The sequence below is a fragment of the Notothenia coriiceps genome, unplaced genomic scaffold, assembly GCF_000735185.1.
Source record: "Notothenia coriiceps isolate Sejong01 unplaced genomic scaffold, NC01 NC01_scaffold00008049, whole genome shotgun sequence".
In the NCBI taxonomy this organism is placed as follows: Eukaryota; Metazoa; Chordata; class Actinopteri; order Perciformes; family Nototheniidae; genus Notothenia; species Notothenia coriiceps.
Genome location: NW_011340750.1, coordinates 422,885 through 443,507, shown reverse-complemented (window position 1 = coordinate 443,507; position 20,623 = coordinate 422,885). Strand labels below are relative to the sequence as shown.

The window sequence follows — 20,623 nt, the reverse complement described above, 5'->3', positions numbered from 1 at the left end:
CCCCATTCCCGTCTTTTCCATTTTGTGTCCTTTTACTTCTTACCCCATCCTTGTCTTTCTCTTGTCACTTTCCTTCCATTTTTATATTTGTGTCTGCGTCCGTGTTCTCCTTAAATCTGTCCTTCCCTCTATCTCTTTCCCTCCGTCACATGTATACCAGGGGTGGGGGGTGTTAGGCTTGGTTTAATTAATACCACAGCATCTCCCCGCTCTGCTCCCCTCTCCAGCTCCGAACATTAATCAGAGGTATTTTCGGGGGAAGCGAGGCGGCACAGGTGCAGATTGTCGGGGCAGAGAGAGAGAGTCGGATGATGTATGGAAATACACGGCAGACCCTGATCCGGCCGGCCAATCATCATCCATCACCATGCGGTCGCCAGGTGGAACAACTTATTCCCACCAATGGAAAAAAGGGAGGTGGCAGATTTGCGTCTGGCCCATCACGACAAACAAGGTGGACGGGCTATAAGTGGAAAACAGGAGGCGAGGTTCCCCCAGGTCCTTCTTCTTTCTCCGACCACACTTATCCAGTTCCTATTTCACAGAATCTAACAACAGATCCACAAAGTGTTCCCTGACTTTCCCATTTAAGGCTTAATATCGGGGGAACAGTTAAAACATTCCAAAAGTGAATGTGTGTAAAGCTGCTACAAGGTGATGAAAGTAGATTTGTACGTAAAAGATCATACGGTGCTCTCAAAATACAGAATTTAAAGAGCCTAAAAGCAAAGTCAAAGAAATGTGTATTTACTGTGAGTCATTGATAAACAAGGCGAGTGAATCCACCACTTTGGTTGGGAACTCGTCAATGATTTCAAATCTGGGATTACTTATCATGTGCTCTTGGAAAGACTTGAAGAACTAAAACCTGGGAGGTATGCAAGAAGCTGGACATAAAACTGGACGAATAGGGCGGTCTGACTTGCCAAAACACAACAAAATCTATCTATCCGCCATGAAGCTCTGTCTGTTCAGAACAACCATTAAGCCCATCCTCATGGACGGCTCCAAGACCTGGTCCGGCAGTGGCTCAGTCAGTAGGGGCTTGGACTGGGAGCTGTAGGGTCACCTGTTCAAGTCCCCGACCAGAACTGAAATATAGACTGTGGACTGCTACTTTGAGAGGTCCCAGTTCACCTCCTGCCCTGCCGTGGTGCCCTTGAGCAAGGCACCGGACACCCCCCTTCCCCCCTCACTCCCGTTGCTCCCCGGGCGCTGTACAATAGCTGCGAACTGCTCCTAGTACTAGACTCTTGGTACTAGGATGGGCTAAATGCAGAAGTTTTTGAGGATGGAACAATTTCACACACAGATATAGGGAGGTTAGACCTATACAATTGATTTATTCTGGTTTATAATTTAATGTCAAGACGAAGAAGAAAAAGAAAAAGATGGCTGAACTGTTCAGTGTCAATCCTGTGGAGATCTCCAAAATAATGTTCAGCTTCAGTCTCAGCAAAACTCACAACATTTCTGGAGCCTTGTAGACCCAGAAGACTATAAGAACATTCACCAAGCAGCACTGAAAATGTCTGCTTTATTTGGTTCTGTTCTACATACCTTTGTGAAGCAGCTTTTTCTGACATGAATGAAATCTAAATACAGAACAAGACTGACTGATGAACATTTAAATGACTATTAGAGTGAACCTAAGTTGGTACACTCCAGCATACACCTCCATGGTGTACTCCAGCGCCATTCATCTCACTAATACCTCATTCACACCAACACAACTCCGGTTCAAGCTCCGTGCTAGAGCTTTTCAGGTTCAGAACCGGTTCTTCAGTTCAGCTCCGGCTCTTTTCACACCGCCCAGAGTCCGACTGGTGCTGCGTCATTGCGTTATCGTTTGCGTCATGACGTAACCGTTTGCGTGCCTGCTTCATAAAGCCAAACCGCGGAAACACTGCCGATGTGACTTCGTGTTTTATTGGGGGTCGTAGGACTAGAGTTGTNGGACCTTATTCCGGTGTGAACGCGATCTGTACTTAGTTCATGAGAACTAAAGAGTTCTGAGGAACCTTTGTGGGAAAAGTACTTGGTGTGAACGCGCCTTAGGCGCGTTCACACCAAGTACTTTTCCCACAAAGGTTCCTCAGAACTCTTTAGTTCTCATGAACTAAGTACAGATCGCGTTCACACCGGAATAAGGTCCCTGAGGGAGGATTAGGCAAATGAAGCCGCTGACGTCACTTCTTCTTCTTCTGCTTTGGGTTTACTGGCAGGCCACAAACAACTTCACGCCGTATACTGCCGCCCAAAATCCCCGGCCGGAAGTCCCCGGAGTTAGGGACCGGCTCCAGTATAAGCTGCTGGGACTCCCAGCAGCTTCTACTGAAGCCTTCCGAGTAAACGGCCAGAACGGCGAAACCTCCTCATCTCCACCGCTCCCATGTTTTATTTTGTGTTGACATAAGTTAGTCTCCCTGCGTTTCTGCGCTGGGCTAATGCTAATGCTAATAATGCTAATAAAATGGCGGCTTCACAAACGTTTTTGGGAGTTTGACGGGGCGTGGTTTGCATTCCGCCCAGCCAATCAGACACAGGAACCTTTTTCTCCCACGAAAGTCCCTGTTCTCTAGCAGGGACTGAAAAGGGGGTAAAAAAGGTTCTCTAGAACTAATTTAGTTCCTGGGACTTTTTGGTGTGAACGCAACTAAATCGTAGTTCTCAGGAACCTTTGTGGGAAAAGTACTTTGTGTGAGAACGCCTATTGTGTTCTTTTTAACCAAATGTCTCTCAGAGGGGCGTGGGGAGGGGCTCCTTATTTTCATCTAAAGTAACAGACAGAGAATCAGCACTTTGGAAACAGGGCTGAAACAGAGGGGATTATGGGATGCTGCAATGATCTGTTTGATGTTTGGAGACAAACACTTCAGAGACATGTTTTGTATATATCTGAGACCTATTATATATTGATGAAAAACAGTATAATAGGGGACCTTTAAAGAAAGCTTGAAAGGTTAACGACGACGAATGTCTTTTCTCTACTGTCACATACACTAAATGCTTTTATATAACTGGTTTCATATAATTTATATTATATGTCCTTCAGAATATCCTTTAAAATCGCCGAGGGGATGCCACTCATATCTATTACGGATTAATTAAACATCCATTTAGCTGTTGATCTTTGAAAAACCTGAAAGGCGTTAAACATTACACTTTCTCGAAAGGTAATTTCAATATACATATTTTGTAAGCATCTGGATAAAATAAAAAACGAATTAATTTAGTTAAAAGAAAAGATTTATAATAAAGAATTATAAGTTTTAGAAATGCATGGGTCCCCAGAATTTTGAAACATCCAGATGCTAACTTGTTGGGCAATTTGCATAATAAGCATAAGGGGTCAAAGGGGTCAAAAAAACCTTTAAAAAACAAACTACTTGGTTAAATTAAGTTAAAAAAATGGTTTGGCTAAATCAAGTTTTTTTTGTTTTTCTATTAAAGTTACAAATACAAGTAAAACTAAGTATTGAACTCGTCCTTCTAGTCTCAGTATAAGGCATGCCTATTTACTTTTACCATTACCATCGTATGGAATTACTATTGGCTGCCTCCAATGAATGCTCATCTTACAGTAGGAAGGGAAATAATAGAGTGATTTTAGGACTGTGTTTCAGAAGTCTCTCATGGTGTCTAAATTGCTTAAAATTGAAGTTGAACAGCCTGGATTGTTCCATCTGACGGAATACAAATCTAAAAGTAGTCAGCAAACTCACTGTCTCATGTGTCTGTGAGGTATATGGATAATCTCCAGATATCCTCTGGGTTTCATAAAGAACTTATTACATTTAATATGATATTCAACAAATTCCATATCCAGCATAACACAATTACACTTTAATCACATATTGTTACAATAATAGGACGAAAGGAAACTCAAAGGAACAAGATGGTAATGGACAGAAGGGAAATATTCAAATGAATGAAGTCTTTGGGAAACATTGCTCTCTTTTCTTCTTTATTTTTCTCCCTGGAGACCTGCACTCTGTCCTGTGGTCCAGCCATCAAGTAAAACAGCTTGGTGCGTGTTTACAAAGAGAAATGGATACAGAGTTGGAGGCAGGGCCCGGTTCATTACTATTAAAGTTGCTCAGTGGCGGAAACTGGTCTGACTCTTGAGTAAAAAATACCCGGGTCATACGGGGATCTTCCCGGCCTAAAGAGCATCTGCACTTGCATTCTCCTTCAACCCCGCCTCCAATCCGGTCTTGACTGGATTTGGCTTTAAGCGCATTTTACAACTTTTCCCTAATGATTTAAATAAAGTTGTTAAAGTGTTCATACTTGGTAGTTAATTGCCTAAATAAAAAAAAGGCGATGAACCAGCAATCACATGGCTATAGCTCGGGGGGTTAGTTTGCTGATCTGAAAATCATGGGTTGAGGTGGTCAGTCAACATGACAACACAAAGAGAACTGGATACAGCGTTAGAGGCGGGACCCCATTCATTCCTATGAGAGTTCCGCATGAAGCCAAATTAACCTGACTCTTAAGAACAAAAGCAACCTCCAGTTTTATGACAATTAAAAGCTTCAGACATTCACGTTGGTTATCTACTGACGTATTTTATGTCGTGAACAAAGCGTGAAACTCTAATCTTAAGCTTGTGTTAACCCATAGGCTACTTGTCAACCCTCCCGATTTTCGCGGGAGACTCCCGATTTCATTGTCCTCTCCCGGTTTCCTCCCGGGGTCATATTTCTCCCGCATTTCTCCCGATTTCTGACAAAATCAGATTTACACACGACTGTTTCCACTCGGACTTTAATACAGCTACACCATTGTTTGGTTTCCATGGTAACACGTCTCTTTAGTAGCGCGTGCAACTCAAAGTTTGAGAGGGTGAGGCAGATATTCACAGAAAACAGAACAAGAATCGACAACTACTCTCTGCTCACTCCTTTCCTGTAAAATACAGGTCCAGCCCACACATATGCTCCATCAAGGACGGTGCTACAGGCCGCAAGGCAGTGCACTTAGTTACAACTACAATAAGCATGTTAATGTTAATCTAACAGCTCCGGCGATCCACTAGCACCCCCCCCATTTTGCATTTTGAAATGCTCCCGATTTCTGAGGTCTAAAGGTTGGCAAGTATGTGTTAACCACAGATTTCATTTCATGCACCTGACCCAAATCACATTCCAAAAGACCTTGACTTTGAGACAAGGGAACATTGTGGAAGTGGTAAAATTCTAACTTATTCCCGTATTTTAGGACTCATTCCTGCACCACAAAAGTGATTATAATGATGACCTTCTGACCTCATCAGACGGGTGATACAGTCTGAGGGTCTAACCTGTTCATAAAGCTGAAGCACACACTGAGGGTAGTGCGTCGGCTCAGCTGTCCTCCTGCATGGAGCTGCTCGCTGCAGCAGAGCGGCAGCAGCTGCTGATTGGCAGCTCTAATGACATGCAGCGGTATTCAAACCAGGAGAGGAAGAGCTGTGATTTGGACAGGTGCCAACAGTTCTCTCTTCTTTTCCTCTCCTTCTCTTCCTCCTCTCCTTTGTCTCTCCTAATTTTTTCTTACCTTTACATCACTCTGTCTTCCCTCCACTCATCCTCACCACCACCTTCCCTTCACTGTGTCTCTCCTTTTCTTCTTTCCTATTTTCTCCTGTTGCAATTTCTACCTTTCTTTTTTCAGTGTCATTTTTTAACCATGTGAAAAACGTGAAAAACACATTATATACCCTCCATTTCCTTTATCTTACGCCTTCTTTTCCATCTCTTTGTTTTTCCCTTTCCTATTAGCTTATTTCTATTTTTCAATCCCATCTTTTCCTGTCCTTTTTTCTCTCTTTTCATGCTTTCATTCTATTTTCCTCATCCATCCATCTCCACCCCTCCCCTCTCCCTTATGTGTGTGTGTTGCTGACAGCTGCAAATCATTAGTGTAGCAGGTAGATACACACACACACCAACCACTTTACGCACACAGACACACACACTGCGGACAGACACACAGCTGCACCTGGCCTATTGCGTACAGTGTGCGAGTAAGAATGAGTATGCAGAGGCGAGGATGACAGAGATAAATAAACATTTTTATAAAAACATTTCAAATGTGCTTATTTTTAGACGAACACACACACACACACACACACACACACACACACACACACACACACACACACACACACACACACACACACACACACACACAGTAATTAATTAACTGTAACTGCCAACAATCCCTCATTATGATCAAAACAACTGTTTTTATCCTCCAGCTGCCAGAACACAAAGAGCACCGGACATATGGCATCGTATTAAAATACAGTTAATTAATGATAATGCTAAAAATTAAATGATCCCATACGGAGGCCCTCGGGGGACGAAGACATTTTGGACACGTTCTTTTTAATTTTTCGTCCCCTGGGGGCTGTGTATCATCCCAAAGGACAGAGGTTCAAACTTCCAATGCCCCTTCAATGTCATGATTTTTAACATTTCCAATGAACTCTCTCTGCTTGAATTACAGGTATTTACGATTAAAATCAGATACAATTGACACAAATGCCAATAAAGTAAAATTCGGATATTTTAATACAAATATACACAGTTACAGATACCATTTTTTTTATAAATACCAATGCTTTGGATACGAATATATTTTATATTTCACATACAAAAACAAAGATTTTAGAAACAGATATGTCAGATATAACTATATACTGTATATTTCAGATACAAATACCGATATTTAAAAAAATGCTATTCAGATGCTATTACAAATGTTCCAGTACCAACGCAATATTTCAGAGACACAGGCAAAAACACTTAGATATTACCGACACAAAAAGTAACATTTCAGATACAAATACCGATATTTAAGATAAAGATACCGATATTTTAGATACTAATACAGATATTTCAAATACATCTTTAGAAATGATGTTAATGTTTCACCTCTAACACCTCCAAAGGCTGATATCCTGAGGTCTTATGGTTTTACTGAAAGTAGTNCTGGTGATCGAGAACCTGACTCGGTGAAACGTCGCATCTCTCTTCCTTTCGCTACTCGGCGCCCACAACCAAAAGACGTGAACCGACGACCGGACCGACACGACGGGAGTCCATACCCGGGCACCTCCCCCCCCTTCCACGACCAACCGGACACCTTACCCCTCGGTGACCCGAGTCGTACCTTTTATGACCACCTGTTCGCTGAGTCGCTCTGCCCCCTGTACTGTAAAACGGGACCACGGTCTTTGGTCGGACAACTAGGTACCGAGTCTCTCGAAGTTCTGTCTCCAGATGGGTACAGGGGAAATGGTTTCGTCTTTGACCTGTCTTAAAGTTCTCGAACTTCTACTCAGAAGGAATTAGGCGGCTTTCAAGTGTCTACAAAAATGGCTGAACGTCGAAAACCAATTTGAAGGCTGTCAAGTCCACTGTCGGACGCTCTCAACGACTTTTGGCGGAGATTACCCAGCTCGACTCCCTTCACCCCCGAAGCTACAAAACGGATTGTCTGGGTGAGGAAGGGACGCCGAGACAGGACCGAGTGATAGAGAATTGTAGGGTCGTCAATAAGGACCTCCTCGAAGGTACACTCTGACCTAGATTTCGATTGGTCCAGGGGGAGAGGAGCAAGAATGTAAGGACACCCTAACAGAAGCCATTGAGTGCCTGTAGTACCTGTAAGGGTGTCTACAGTTTTTGTTACGAGTACCAGAAAAGACCCTCAGGATGTACACGTCTTAGTTAGATCGTGTGAAACTGCTCGACCGGGCTTCTCAGGTATCCCTCTGCGTGTACTGGATGCATTTGAAGAGTCATTACCGGGACGTTAGACCGACAGAGTTTATGCTGAAAATGAAAACTCAACGGATCTGGCGAGAACGGCCTTGTCAAAAAATAACCGCCATAGTTAACACATGTCTGTTTCAGTGGGAGACGGACGCCACTCATCAAGTTTATTACATAGCGGCACCATTTGTTCCGTACGGCAGTTCTAGACCTTAGTGAGGTCCGGTTTTACGTTATGACCACACTCAGTCTGACCTGTTTCGGGGATTTTTTACTAATCTACATTTGATATGGTAATTTTATCTTTTTTCTGAACGGTGCAAAATACTATATTTGTTAAGTAATTTTTCCCCAGTGAGTATCACTGTCTTGGGTATATGTTAATTTTTTATTGTTTTTTCACGAGACACGTACGGATTAGACGTTCTACCCATAAAACGATTTAAAATCGGTATTTTATTATTGAGACCTTCGAAAAATCCCCTAATCTCTTACTAATGCGAAATTTAGAGATAAACCTATAGACACAGTTACTGAATTTTCTTTATGTTTATAAAAGGAAATAAAAAAAGAAAAAAAATAAAGTCAACCCACATTGTTAAGTCATTGGAAACACTGAATGTAAAGACAACAAAAAATTTGAATAAATTATAATCATTTTTTAACATTTAACTGACCGGTGAGTTGTACTCACTCGTAACACAACATTTGACATAAAACAGATACCGAGCGGAGCTGGTAGGTACGTGAAGAGCGCTAGAGGTTGTTCTAAAATAATGAAAGTTTGATTAACAACACAGAAAATTGGAAGGATGTCCTGAACGGTCCTCAAACACCGTACCTACGTCCTCTACTGCTAAATAGCACGAAGTAGGGACCTAGTGCAAAGTGGCTCAGTCCAAGAGCTAGTGGTAGCTGTGTTTAGGAGGCAGCTTTATGTGTGTGCAAGTGGGAGTGAATATGTGTGTGTGTGTGTGTGTGTGTGTGTGTGTGTGTGTGTGTGTGTGTGTGTGTGTGTGTGTGTGTGTGTGTGTGTCTGCACAAAGTTCAAGGTGATGTTGCAGGAAGGGTATTGCGTAACCACAGGAAAACAGAGCAAGATTAAATTCACGGTGGCTTTGCATGTTTGCCTGCTGATTGGTGCAAACTCCTCTGTTTACTTAGGCTGGTTCCTCTCTCCTCCCTCTGAAAAGAAAATACACATGCGTGCTAAACGGGCTGTCACTCTTTTTTTTCTTTTTTTTCACTCTCTCTATTCACACGCACATGTGTACCTACAACCATTGTAAATAGACAGAAGGCGTGCAAAGCCAAGTGGAATAGGAAACCAACGCCCGCCTCTAGGAATTGTATCCAAGGTTACAACTTGCTTTACTTTAAGAAGCAGTTCACAAGAGTAGCACTGGTTGATCGAGTTATTAGCTTATTCAAATTAGTAAAACATGTTTAGAACACTTGAAGGAGTTAAGTAACATGATTTTCATTGATGTATCAGACATACAACCCACCAGATTATCTTATCCTGGATTGTGCTGTCGCTGTTCATATCGCTTTTTCATTTCAACACAGAGTGAACTCTATATATATATCAGGGCAACACACATGCTTTTTTTGTTTTAGGTGAAAGACCGCCTATTATAAAACACTTACTCTTTGGATACATCCAAACATAGCCGGCTAAAAATGGTGCTGCTTTTGAAATTGCTATTTCAAGCTGATAAAGTTTTAGAATTTTCTTTCTCAAGATATATCAATCTGAAAAAGCTAGGCTATTGCTTGTTGGGGAAGACTAGCATTTTAGAAAATGCTTAGAGGTATATAATAGATTATATACCTCAGGAGGAACCAGGCCCCAAGTCACCCGACAATGCCCGGAAGGCTGGAAGGCTAGTTGAAATCTGAGGACAGGTCTGGCCTACCTGGAAAGTTCAAAGCCTGGGTGTGTCATCACGGCATTCTTGCTAGAGTCCTTTGGCCCCTCCTCATCTATTCAGTTCCAAATTCCATCGTCAAAACCTTAGAGAGGAGGGTCAGCAACCATCTCAGGAAATGGCTTTGGCTGCCCAAGAGTCTGAGCAGCATAGCTCTCTATGGTCGCAACAACAAACTGCAACTGCCCTTCAAATCCTTGGAGGAACAATTCAAGGTCACAAGAGCCAGGGAGGAAGTGTAGCACAGGGACTCAAGTTATCCTAAAGTAGCAGGAGCCCGCATCCAAGTGAAGACGGGCTGGAAGTTGAGGGCAGAGGAAGCTGTTCAGGAAGCAGAGGCAATACTGAACCACAGGAGGCTTTTGGGATTGCTCACACAGGGCAGAGCTGGATTTGTCTCCTTTCCAAATCCTCAGATAACCACTAGTAGAGGGAAGGAAAGGTGCCACCTGGTTCAAGATTAAGTGCAATAAGCAGGGACCAGAACCTGCAAGGCAGTGGGGATGAAACAACAGTGAGGATGCAATGGAAGAATGCAATTGAGAGAAAAGTAACATGGGCTGAGCTTTGGAAAGCAGAGCCATATCGCATCGCAAGTTTCTTGTTCAGGCAGTGTACAATGTGCTACCAGGCCCATCGAACCTTTACACATGGGGCATAGAAGAGTCACCAGCATACCCACGCGAGGAACCTTGGAGCACATCCTATGCTGCTGCCCAAAGGTGCTCGGAGAAGGGCGGTACCGTTGGAGGCATGACCAGGTCCTTAAGTCTGTAGCTGAAGCTATTGCAGCAGGAATCGAGTCAGCAAAACGGTCCAGATCCTCCAAGCAGACCTTCGGTGCCAAAACGCACCTTGACACATCTGCAGGCATCCTGACCACTGCGAAAGGACTGGCGGCTGCTGGTTGACCTTGAGAAACAGCTGAAGTTCACAAATTACATCACAGCCACCACCTTGGGACCAGCCATTGTGCTTGTATCTGACTCCCCCAAGCAAGTTGTACTTCTGGAGCTGACAGTCCGGGAAGATCGTTTGAAAGAGGCCTTTGAGAGGAAGCTTTCCAAGTGCACAGGACTGCTTAACAGCTGCCAGCAGGCTGGGTGGAGAGCAAGGTGTCTCCCAGTGGAGGTAGGATGCAGGGGTTTTGCTGCTCGTTCTTTGACCAGAGCCCTAAGTGTCATGAGTATTGAGGGGGAAAGGAGGAGGAGAGCCATCAGCAGTACCACCGAAGCGGCAGAGAGACCATCAAGATGGCTGTGGCTCGTGAGAGGTGGAGGCAATATTAGCTCGCCATCTGGACACAAGCTGGGGTCTGATCAGCCGGCTGGCAACCTAATCTACGTCTTCTGAGAGGAAGAAACACACAAAAAGCTACGATGAATCGAATGGATAAATACCACCAGGGGTGCCAGAGAGGGGGGGAGGATAAGCACCTCATTCGGACAGACACAACGGCATCAGACCCAAACAATGATCTGAGAGTTAGAGAGGACGCTGGCACGGCCTGTTGCCGCTTCTCCCTCGTAGCATCTTTTTGTTATTTTTAGCAAGGATTCTACTGCTTTTCTTTTGTTGTTGCACGGATTATATGGATGCTTATACCAACTATACCCAGACAATACTCCGCTTTCCTGCAAATCCCTCATCGGCTGGACGAGCTACTAACGTCTAAGCTACGAGTGGCTAATAAGGTAGCTCAACCTTATTTAGCTACGAGTGGCTAATAAGGTTAGCCGCTACGCCAACAGCGACACCTACCACAAATAACTCCAGCTCAACTTCTCCACCTCGCTCGATCATCTGCCATGCTGTGGATCTTTCTGTGTTTCTGGCTCTTTCCCCATCTCTGGTCGGCAGGTCCGTGGCAAACACAGCTACCAACTACCATCTCTGCATCTGTCCGGACCGGCATGACGCTAAAGTACTCCATCACGCAGCTGCTCGAGTTAAGACATTACAGCACTCCAACCTGTATCTCAGCACTTAAACAACTTGGAATTCTACGCCGAAGCCGCTATATCCACAGAAGCTCCCGTAGAAAGTTTGTTTATTCCCAGTCTGGAGACTCCATTCCATCACTATGGTCAGCTGAGCGCACTGTCGCACTATTTTCACATCATCAGAATACCGCCGCTCATGGTACTAGTAGTAGCTCTGGAAACACCGCAAAACTTCTTCACACCAAGCAGGACAGAAAACGTGGAGTGGATTTCAGCCTACTTCTTCCTCTACATACTGTAGCACCGTCTCATCAAGCCTCAAAATAGAACTATTTAACACACAATTCCTCACTAATAAATCATGTCTCATACATGATCACATCCTAGATAGGGGGATTGACTTAATGTGTCTTACTGAGACCTGGCATCAGCCAGAGGCCTTTTCAGTCCTAAATGAAACCTGTCCTCCTGGCTATAATTACCTGGAGAAAGCCCGTCACACTGTTCACGGTGGAGGCTTAGCCGTAATACACCGCAGTGACCTGAAACTGACCCCCTTGTCTCTTCCTGACCTATCCTGCTTTGAATGCCTCGCATTCAAATGCAAAACCCCCTTTCCCCATGACTATTTTTCTCATCTACCGGCCACCCAAACCAAACCCAGCCTTCATCTCAGAGATAAATGAACTTCTCTCTTCAGTCTGTACCACGTCTGCAAATACTGTCATACTGGGGGATTTGAACATCCATGTTGACACCCCCTCCCGCCAACCTGCAGCTGACTTCTTGCAACTACTGGATGTTCTCAACCTCAAACAGCATGTGATTGTCCCCACACACAAACTCAGGTGTGCGCACACCGCTTGACCTGGTTATCACTGACTCTGCCCCAATTCCACAAATCTTGTTTGGTGTACAATTCTGGGAGTGGTCGGATCACAAGGTTGTTGTTCGAGTGGAGTTTCAAATTGTCTCACCACATCAAGCCCCAACGTTCAATCTATTTTCAGAAATCTGAAAAACATCGACACAGACATCATGACTTTGGACCTGCAGGCAAATCCCCCCTTCTGCAAACTTCACTACAGTCCAGTGGAATCAGTGGAATACTACCACCAGAACCTTGAGTTACTGTCTTGTATTTGCACGCGACAATACTGTCACGTCAACAGTCAGCTTCTGGTCAGAATGCTTTCACGAACAGAGTTACAGCTAATTCACTCATTGCATCTGGTCGTCGTATTCGAGAGCTCTCTGCACGATCGTAGTGAATCAAACTGTGTACAGATTAATGCATCACAATGTAGTCTAATGTGAGTCAACTCAGCACTGTGATCATGGATTTACTCCGACTCAGTTAGTCACAAGTCCTATCGAACTCCAGAGACAGCTTTTTCTTTATTGTTAAAGATCATATCCAATTCTAGCGCCATTGCCTACGTTCTACATCATCAGTAATGATTTCAACTGGGAAACTGCAATGCATGTTTGTGTTGCTTTCACCACAACAGTTTATCATCTCATTCATAGCTATATACTCCCTCATACATCGACACATTTATTCCACGCAGAGCAGTGCAGTAACTTTGCAATTGACTTTATCTGCGGGGAAGTACAAAGCAGTTGCTCCCTATTCGCTCTCTTCTTCCACCCGTTGCGCTGTGTCTGTCCTACTGTTACCCACGGCCTGGGATTTTCCAACCGCTCTGCTGCTTCACGCAGATCTCTCAGCAAACAGGTGAGGACATCACCTGCACACACACACACACACTCTCTCACACACACACATGCACACTAGACCCTCTACCCACAGTCATTGTCAAATCGAACATCTCGGCTATAAGTCCCATGATCACCGATGTCATCAACAGCTCCCTCAAGGCTGGTCATGTTCCATCGGCTCTTAAAACTGCCGTCGTCAGACCCCTTCTCAAAAAATCACCCTAGACCCAGATGTCCTCGCCAACTACAGGCCCATCTCCAACCTCCTATTTCTAGCCAAGGTGCTGGAAAAAGTAGATGCCGCCCCGCTTCAAGACCATCTCCAACTAAACGGCCTCTTTGAAAAATTCCAGTCCTGTTTCCGTTCCGCCCACAGCACTGAAACAGCTCTGGTCAGGTTTCACAAACAACCTGTTGATGGCGGCTGACACTGGATCCCCATCTCTCCTCATCCTCCTGGATCTGACTGCAGCATTCGACACTGTCGACCATAACATCCTCCTTCAGCGCCTCCAATACACCATCAGACTCTCTGACTCTGCCCTGAGCTGGTTCCAGCCCTCCCTGTCTGGAAGAACAGAGTACGTCTCCTTGGGAGGTGCGAGGTCCCAGACACACCCTGTCACCTGTGGTGTCCCTCAAGGGATGGTCCTTGGGCCCACTCTGTTCACCCTGTACACTCCCCCTTGGCCGTGTCATCAGCAAGCATGGAATATAATTCCATTGCTACGCTGATGACACTCAGCTATATATAAAGACAGACCCTATTCCACATGCTTCCTCACTGTCACCATCATCATCACCGTTCCCATCAACATCCTTTAACACCTGCATTGAGGAGATAAAAGCTTGGATGCAGCAAAACTTCTTTCAGCTTAATAGCTCCAGAACATAAGCTATTTTAGTTGGTACACCAAACCAGGTCCAGTCATCCCCCATAACCCACATCACCTTTTCTGGCCAAAAAATACCCCTCTCCACAGCAGTTACCAACCTGGGTGTAAGATTTGACCGACATCTGACCTTTGACACCCACATCAAACACCTGTGCAAAACCTCCTTCTACCACCTCAGGAACATTGCAAAACTCCGTCCCACACTCTCCCTGTCAGATGCTGAACAACTGGTCCATGCCTTTGTCTCCTCATGGCTCGATTACTGCATCGCTCTCCTCATCGGGACTCCTAGCGGGAGCCTTCGGAAGCTCCAATACGTACAGAACAGTGCCGCTAGGATCCTGATGAGGGTGAGAAAATACAACCTCATCACACCCGTCCTTCATTCCCTCCACTGGCTTCCTGTCTCATTCAGGATCAAATCCAAGATCGCACGACTGACCCATCAATGCATCCACGGGAACGCTCCTCCATACCTGAAGGAACTACTCACATCACAAACCTCCACACGCAACCTCCGCTCCACAACCAACTATCTGCTTCGCCCCCCGAGGACCAATCTCTGCACAATGGGGGATCAAGCTTTCTGTGCAGCTGCTCCTCACTTGTGGAATTCCCTCCCAGACCACCTGAGGACTCCACAGACCAAGAAAGGCCTAAAAACCTTTCTTTTAAAAAAAGCTTTTGATTAAACTTTTCTTTCTTTTGTTTGTTTTTATTATGCCTCCTGTAGCACCTTGGGATTTCTGTTAGCAATGAAAGGTGCTTTACAAATAGAATGTATTAATATTATTATTATTATTAATGAACAAACGACTATGAGCAAACAGTGTGTATGTGGCAAAATGTGCAAGAAAAATCGCGGCTTGAAGATCCACTAAGCTAGGATGAAGTGTCTGGTGGGAGCAGGAGCAGCACAACGCACAGGTTTCTAACCTGATGAGACGCAAGAGGAGCCAGGCCCGGAGTCACCCCACGGCACTCAGAACCTCCAAGTGTTGTCCACTAATCCCTTGAGCACAAAGTCTGAGAGGCGACGGATCAAATGGCCGGCATCAAACATAACCTCACGGTGGAAGGAGTGTAATCATGATGTTGACCAGATTCAGGAGGCAACAGGGAAGGGAGTGGCAGATCAAAAGCTGAAAGCCATGGCAGCAATCATTGTCATTATCGCAGTGGAACGTTTTGGAGATGAGGAAAAGGGCCCTAGAACACCTTACGTAAAGAACCAACGAGCTGTAAGGATCCAGAAAATCAGGAAGGAGTTGAATTCACTGAAGTCCCAGTTCAAGGAGGTGGGAGAAGATGTGCGCATCGGCTTGGCTCAGCTGATGTTCATTCTTCCGAAAGAAGATTCAGGTCCTCCGTCGGGCTGAGTGGCATCTTAGGCGACGACGAAATAGGGCCCAAAAACATGTTGTCTTTGTTGCCAACCCCTTCAATTTCACCAAGGAGATGCTGGGACGGAAGCGAAGTGGAAAACCGGCATGCAAGCAAGAAGAAATAGACAAACATCTTAAGCAGACATACAGCGACCCAGAGAGGAGCTGGGAGAATGAAACATCCTCATACAGTAGAATAGATCATCCTCCTGAACCCGAAGGTGCAGTTCAGTTTGTCAGGGATGCATCTTATGTAAGTCACAGAGGTTGTTCCCAAAGCAAGGGCAAGCTCTGCTCCAGGACCAAACAGCACTTCTTACAAAGTGTATAAGAACTGTCAAAAACTTTTGCTGCGTCTGTGGAAGTTCTTGCGACTTTTCTGAAGAAGGGGGAAGATACCAGTTCAGTGGAGAGTGGTGGAAGGAGTATGGATCCCAAAGGATGATAACCCCACCCAGATAGACCAGTTCCGCATCATCTCCCTGTTTGTGTGTCGAGGCAAAGCTATTCTTCAGCTTTCCAACCGGCTCTGCGCCTACCTGGCCAAGAACACCTACATCGACACATCAGTCCAGAAGGGTGGCATATCGGGGATGCCAGGCTGTCTGGAGCACAACGGTGTGTTGAATCAACTCATTAGGGAGGTCAGAGAAAACAAGGGAAATCTATCAGTGGTTTGGCTCGACTTGGCAAACGCATACAGCTCCATTCCACACAAGCTGGTGCAACTCACTCTGACAAAATATCACGTCCCCAGCAGGATCATAAACCTCATTGTTGACTATTACAACAGCTTCAGGATGAGGGTCTCTTCAGGAGCAGTCACCTCAAGCTGGCACAGAGTGGAGATTGGTATCATCACAGGGTGCACTATCTCTGTGACACTATTCTCCGTAGCCATGAACATGCTCACAAAGACTGCTGTTCTAGAGTGCAGAAGTCCACTCAACGGCAACCACCAGTCAGGGCATTCATGGATGACATCACAGTCACCGCTGAATCAGTCCGAGGCTGCCGATGGATTCTGCAGGGGCTCGAAAGACTGATGAAGTGGGACCGGATGCGATTTAAACCAGACAAATCACGGTCCACGGTGCTGAGGATAGGCAAGGAAGAAGACAAGTTCTGGTTTAACATTGAAGGCACAGTCATCCCAAACATCACAGAGAAGCCAGTCAAAAGCTTAGGCAAGGTTTTTGACAGCTCTCTGAGGGACAAAATATCCATCCAGTTGACCTGCACTGAACTGAGTTGGATGGCCGACTGATATCTTTTGACAATTCTGGCCTACCTGGAAAGTTCAAAGCCTGGGCGTATCAGCACAGCATTCTTCCTAGAATCCTTTGGCCCCTCCTCATCTATGCAGTTCCAATCTCCATTGTCGAAACCTTAGAGAGGAGGATCAGCAACCATCGAAGGAAATGGCTTGGGCTGCCCAAGAGTCTGAGCAGCATAGCTCCCTATGGGCGCAACAACAAACTGCAACTGCCTTTTAAATCCTTGGAGGATCAATTCAAGGTCACACAAGCCACAGAGGTATTGCAGGACAGGGACTCAAGGGATCCTAAAGTGGCAGGAGCTGGCATCTAAGTGAAGACAGGCAGGAAGTGGAGGGCAGAGGAAGCTGTTCAGGAAGTAGAGGCAAGACTGCACCACAGGAGACTGGTGGGAGTGGTCACACTGGTTCAGGAGGAAGTGCGAGCAGCAGTGGAGGAGACGAGAACCTGCAAGGCGGTGGGGATGAAATGAAAGGGAGCATGGTAAAGATTGGAGAATGCGATCGAGAGAAAAGAAACATGGGCTGAGCTTTGGAAAGCAGAGCCACATCGCATCAGGTTTCGTGTTCAGGCAGTGTACGATGTGCTCCCAAGCCCATCAAACCTTCACACATGGGGCATGGAAGAGTCACCGACATGCCCACTGTGCTCCTAACCCTAACCCTATGATAGAATTACATGCTAAAGCTCAAGTACAATTTGTAATTCCAGTGTTATGAGTTGCTGTAAATAAAAAAGATGATTCTATAGCTGCATATTTGCAAAGATACATTATCTGAAATATTGTGGATTGCTGGACATTGGTAGGATTTCTTGGGGTAGATTAAAAGCAAATAACATCTATTTTAATTGTTGAACCTTGTATCAACAAAAAATGAAACACTTGGCTACACACTTGATCTTGGAAGTGAAAGAATGTTGTTTGATCATCCCTTGATAGGCATGTCATTTGATACTTTGAAACTGGCATGGTGTAGGACGAGTTATTAAACAGGTGACAAAAAACTCTTTTAACCTAGACATCTTGCTGTTTTTATTTATGGAAGGGAAATTACATTCAATGCCCTCCCACAAGTTATTTGAATAGGTAGAGCTGAAGCAGGCTTTAATGTTTACAGTATTATGTCATTTTGGACCAGAATAAAATATTACACTTTCGTCACTACCACGGAAAACAGATTTGTGGGGTTATAAGGCAAGTGGCCCTATCAAATGACCCTGATTAGATTTAAAGATTTGTGTTACAACAATATACACTGTACACACATAAAGTGTTAAATTTGACCATTGATGAGAGCAGGCAGGCAGCTAAGGCAGTCAGTCCACGTTCCACCAGATTTTAATATGTGGAAAACAAAAGGATATGTTGTACAACTGAATTTGGTTTTGCTGTAAATCATTGAGCTGACAATCATATTTTGATACCAAGTAAATTACACTTGGTATATTGTAGTATTGTAGTAAATGGAGCTCAGTGAAATTATTCTGGGAAAATGTTCTTTATACAAATGTTTACCGAGGTGAGAAAATCTAACTTGCAAAACAGCAACTTACAAACTGAATACAGTTGCCATCTGTGCAGTCTTCATAATGTAAATTATTTGCAGAAGTTTACACTTATAAACAGCTTCCCTAATAATTGGACTACATGCCAATAGGATACGCTGCACAACAAAATCTGCATCCACTTAAAGGTGGTTATACCACAATAGACTATGGTAGCCCTTTGAGCTCTCTTTTTGTCCTAAGCTCTTTTTCAACAGTAAAAAATAAGCACCAAAGATGTTAAAACTGAAAGTGACAATAGTGAAAGGTGTGGTATGCAGTTTGCTTTCGATTAAACAATTAGAAGGCAAATATTGTATGTACGGTATGGGTAATTCACCAAAAATGACACAAGGTCCTTTGTTTTACCTCAATATTCAGGACATACACTATTTTAAAATTAGACTCTAAAAGTTGACACATTTTGCTCCACTAGTGCTATTAATACCAAAGCTCACTTCCACTCAGAAGTGCTCTTTCCGGAAATGACAATACACATTTTAGTGCACATTTTTTTTTGTACCTGCATGGTGTAGTACTTTTGAGGGGAGATTATACTGGGTCAGCACCAACACCAATTACTCCAATGGAGTCTTGATTTAATCAAATCCAACCCAATCCAAGTGTAATAAAGATGACACTCTTTTTACATTTGTGGACTGAGCTGAATATTGTGCTCACGTTAGGGTTGTGGTTACCGAAATGTCAGTTCTTTTGTTGTTAGCTTCACGAAGGTGGAGTCAGTACTAGGAATTGATTGTTAGGTGATGCCTCAGGTGATAACCGCTGCCTGAAGCTCTGACTGAAACGCAAACGCTATCGCTTTGTAAACAAGAGCCAACAGCCATATATTTCCTAATAACAGCTTCTGCATTCCTGAAAATGACTGCTTGCTTGCAGTCATTAAAATTGATTGTACTCCTGTCCAATAGTTACACATGGTGCTGAAATGGAGAAGAAAAGGTTGAAGAGAAAGGAAAGTATGCTGTTGAATTATACTTCAAAACTCAGTTATACTGCACTTGTTGTTAGCTTGCCAACTTGCACTAACTCAGCTAAACAGTATACAACTATTTGCTAGTGTATTCGCAAATGATTACAGTCAACTCAATTAAAGGAAGTACAATTCATTTTCCATAAAACAACAGTATTGCACAAAAAGGAGTCCTGTGGAGAAACCTGAATGTAATAGGTTTATAAATAAGGTACAACAATGTATTTTGTAGTTTGGCACAAATTATTTCATACAAGTTTTAAAAAATGTTTTTATTTGTTCTTAGGTTGGCTTTTCAGATCTTGGCTTCAATCAATCACAGGAAGTAGCATGTTTCACATGGATTGCAGACAATGTAGTAATGGCACTTGAACAGATTTTATTTTAAGCATAGTGTACAAACAGACATATTATACACACACACACACACACACACCAACACACGCTCACACACACACACACACACACACACACACACACACACACACACACACACACACACACCAACACACGCTCACACACACACACACACACACACACACACACACACACTATCACTCTCACAAACAGACACACACTCTCTCACACACACACACACACACACACACACACACACACAAAGACACACACACAAAGACAAACTCTCTCTCTATCTCTCTCACACACAGACACACACACACACTCTCTCTCTCTCTCTCTCACACACACACACACACACACACACACACACACACACACACACACACACACACAGCAACACACGCGCACACACACCAGTATAAAAACCATTGCAGTGTTTCAACATATATTATCGTCTTCATTACAGAGCTTATAAAACTTAGTGACTGTTATAAACACTACTCTTTCTTTTTCTTTGGAGTCCTCCTTCCGCAACACTTGCGGGTGCAGAACAAGCAGCCTTTCAGTGTCATCCACAGAAAAGTGATTATAATTAAGATTAAAATGCCAATGACATCCAGGCTATGGTACTGAATCCAGTTTAAGTCGTGTGCAGCGACCCGGAGGTGTTCGGCTCCTTTGTGCCTAATGACAAACTCAGTCCAGAAAACAGCCAGGTCCAGAGGCGGGACTGGACGGTCCAGATGAATCTCAGACAGCCTCACTATGTTCTCCTTGTAACTGGGGGGGGAAGTAATGTTT

The 20,623-nt window shown here is 44.2% G+C and overlaps 1 protein-coding gene across 1 annotated transcript; it reads left to right on the top strand.

Annotated features, from left to right (window-relative positions):
- The first annotated feature begins 955 nt into the window (after positions 1-955).
- LOC104944422 (uncharacterized) lies at positions 956-17,395 on the top strand. Its single transcript, XM_074112252.1, is given in 10 exon segments — positions 956-1,033; positions 6,944-7,231; positions 7,399-7,567; positions 13,742-13,963; positions 14,349-14,611; positions 15,287-15,607; positions 15,609-15,867; positions 15,905-16,591; positions 16,594-16,907; positions 16,910-17,395. Coding segments are annotated over 10 exon segments (3,087 nt in total).
- The last annotated feature ends 3,228 nt before the right edge of the window (positions 17,396-20,623 follow it).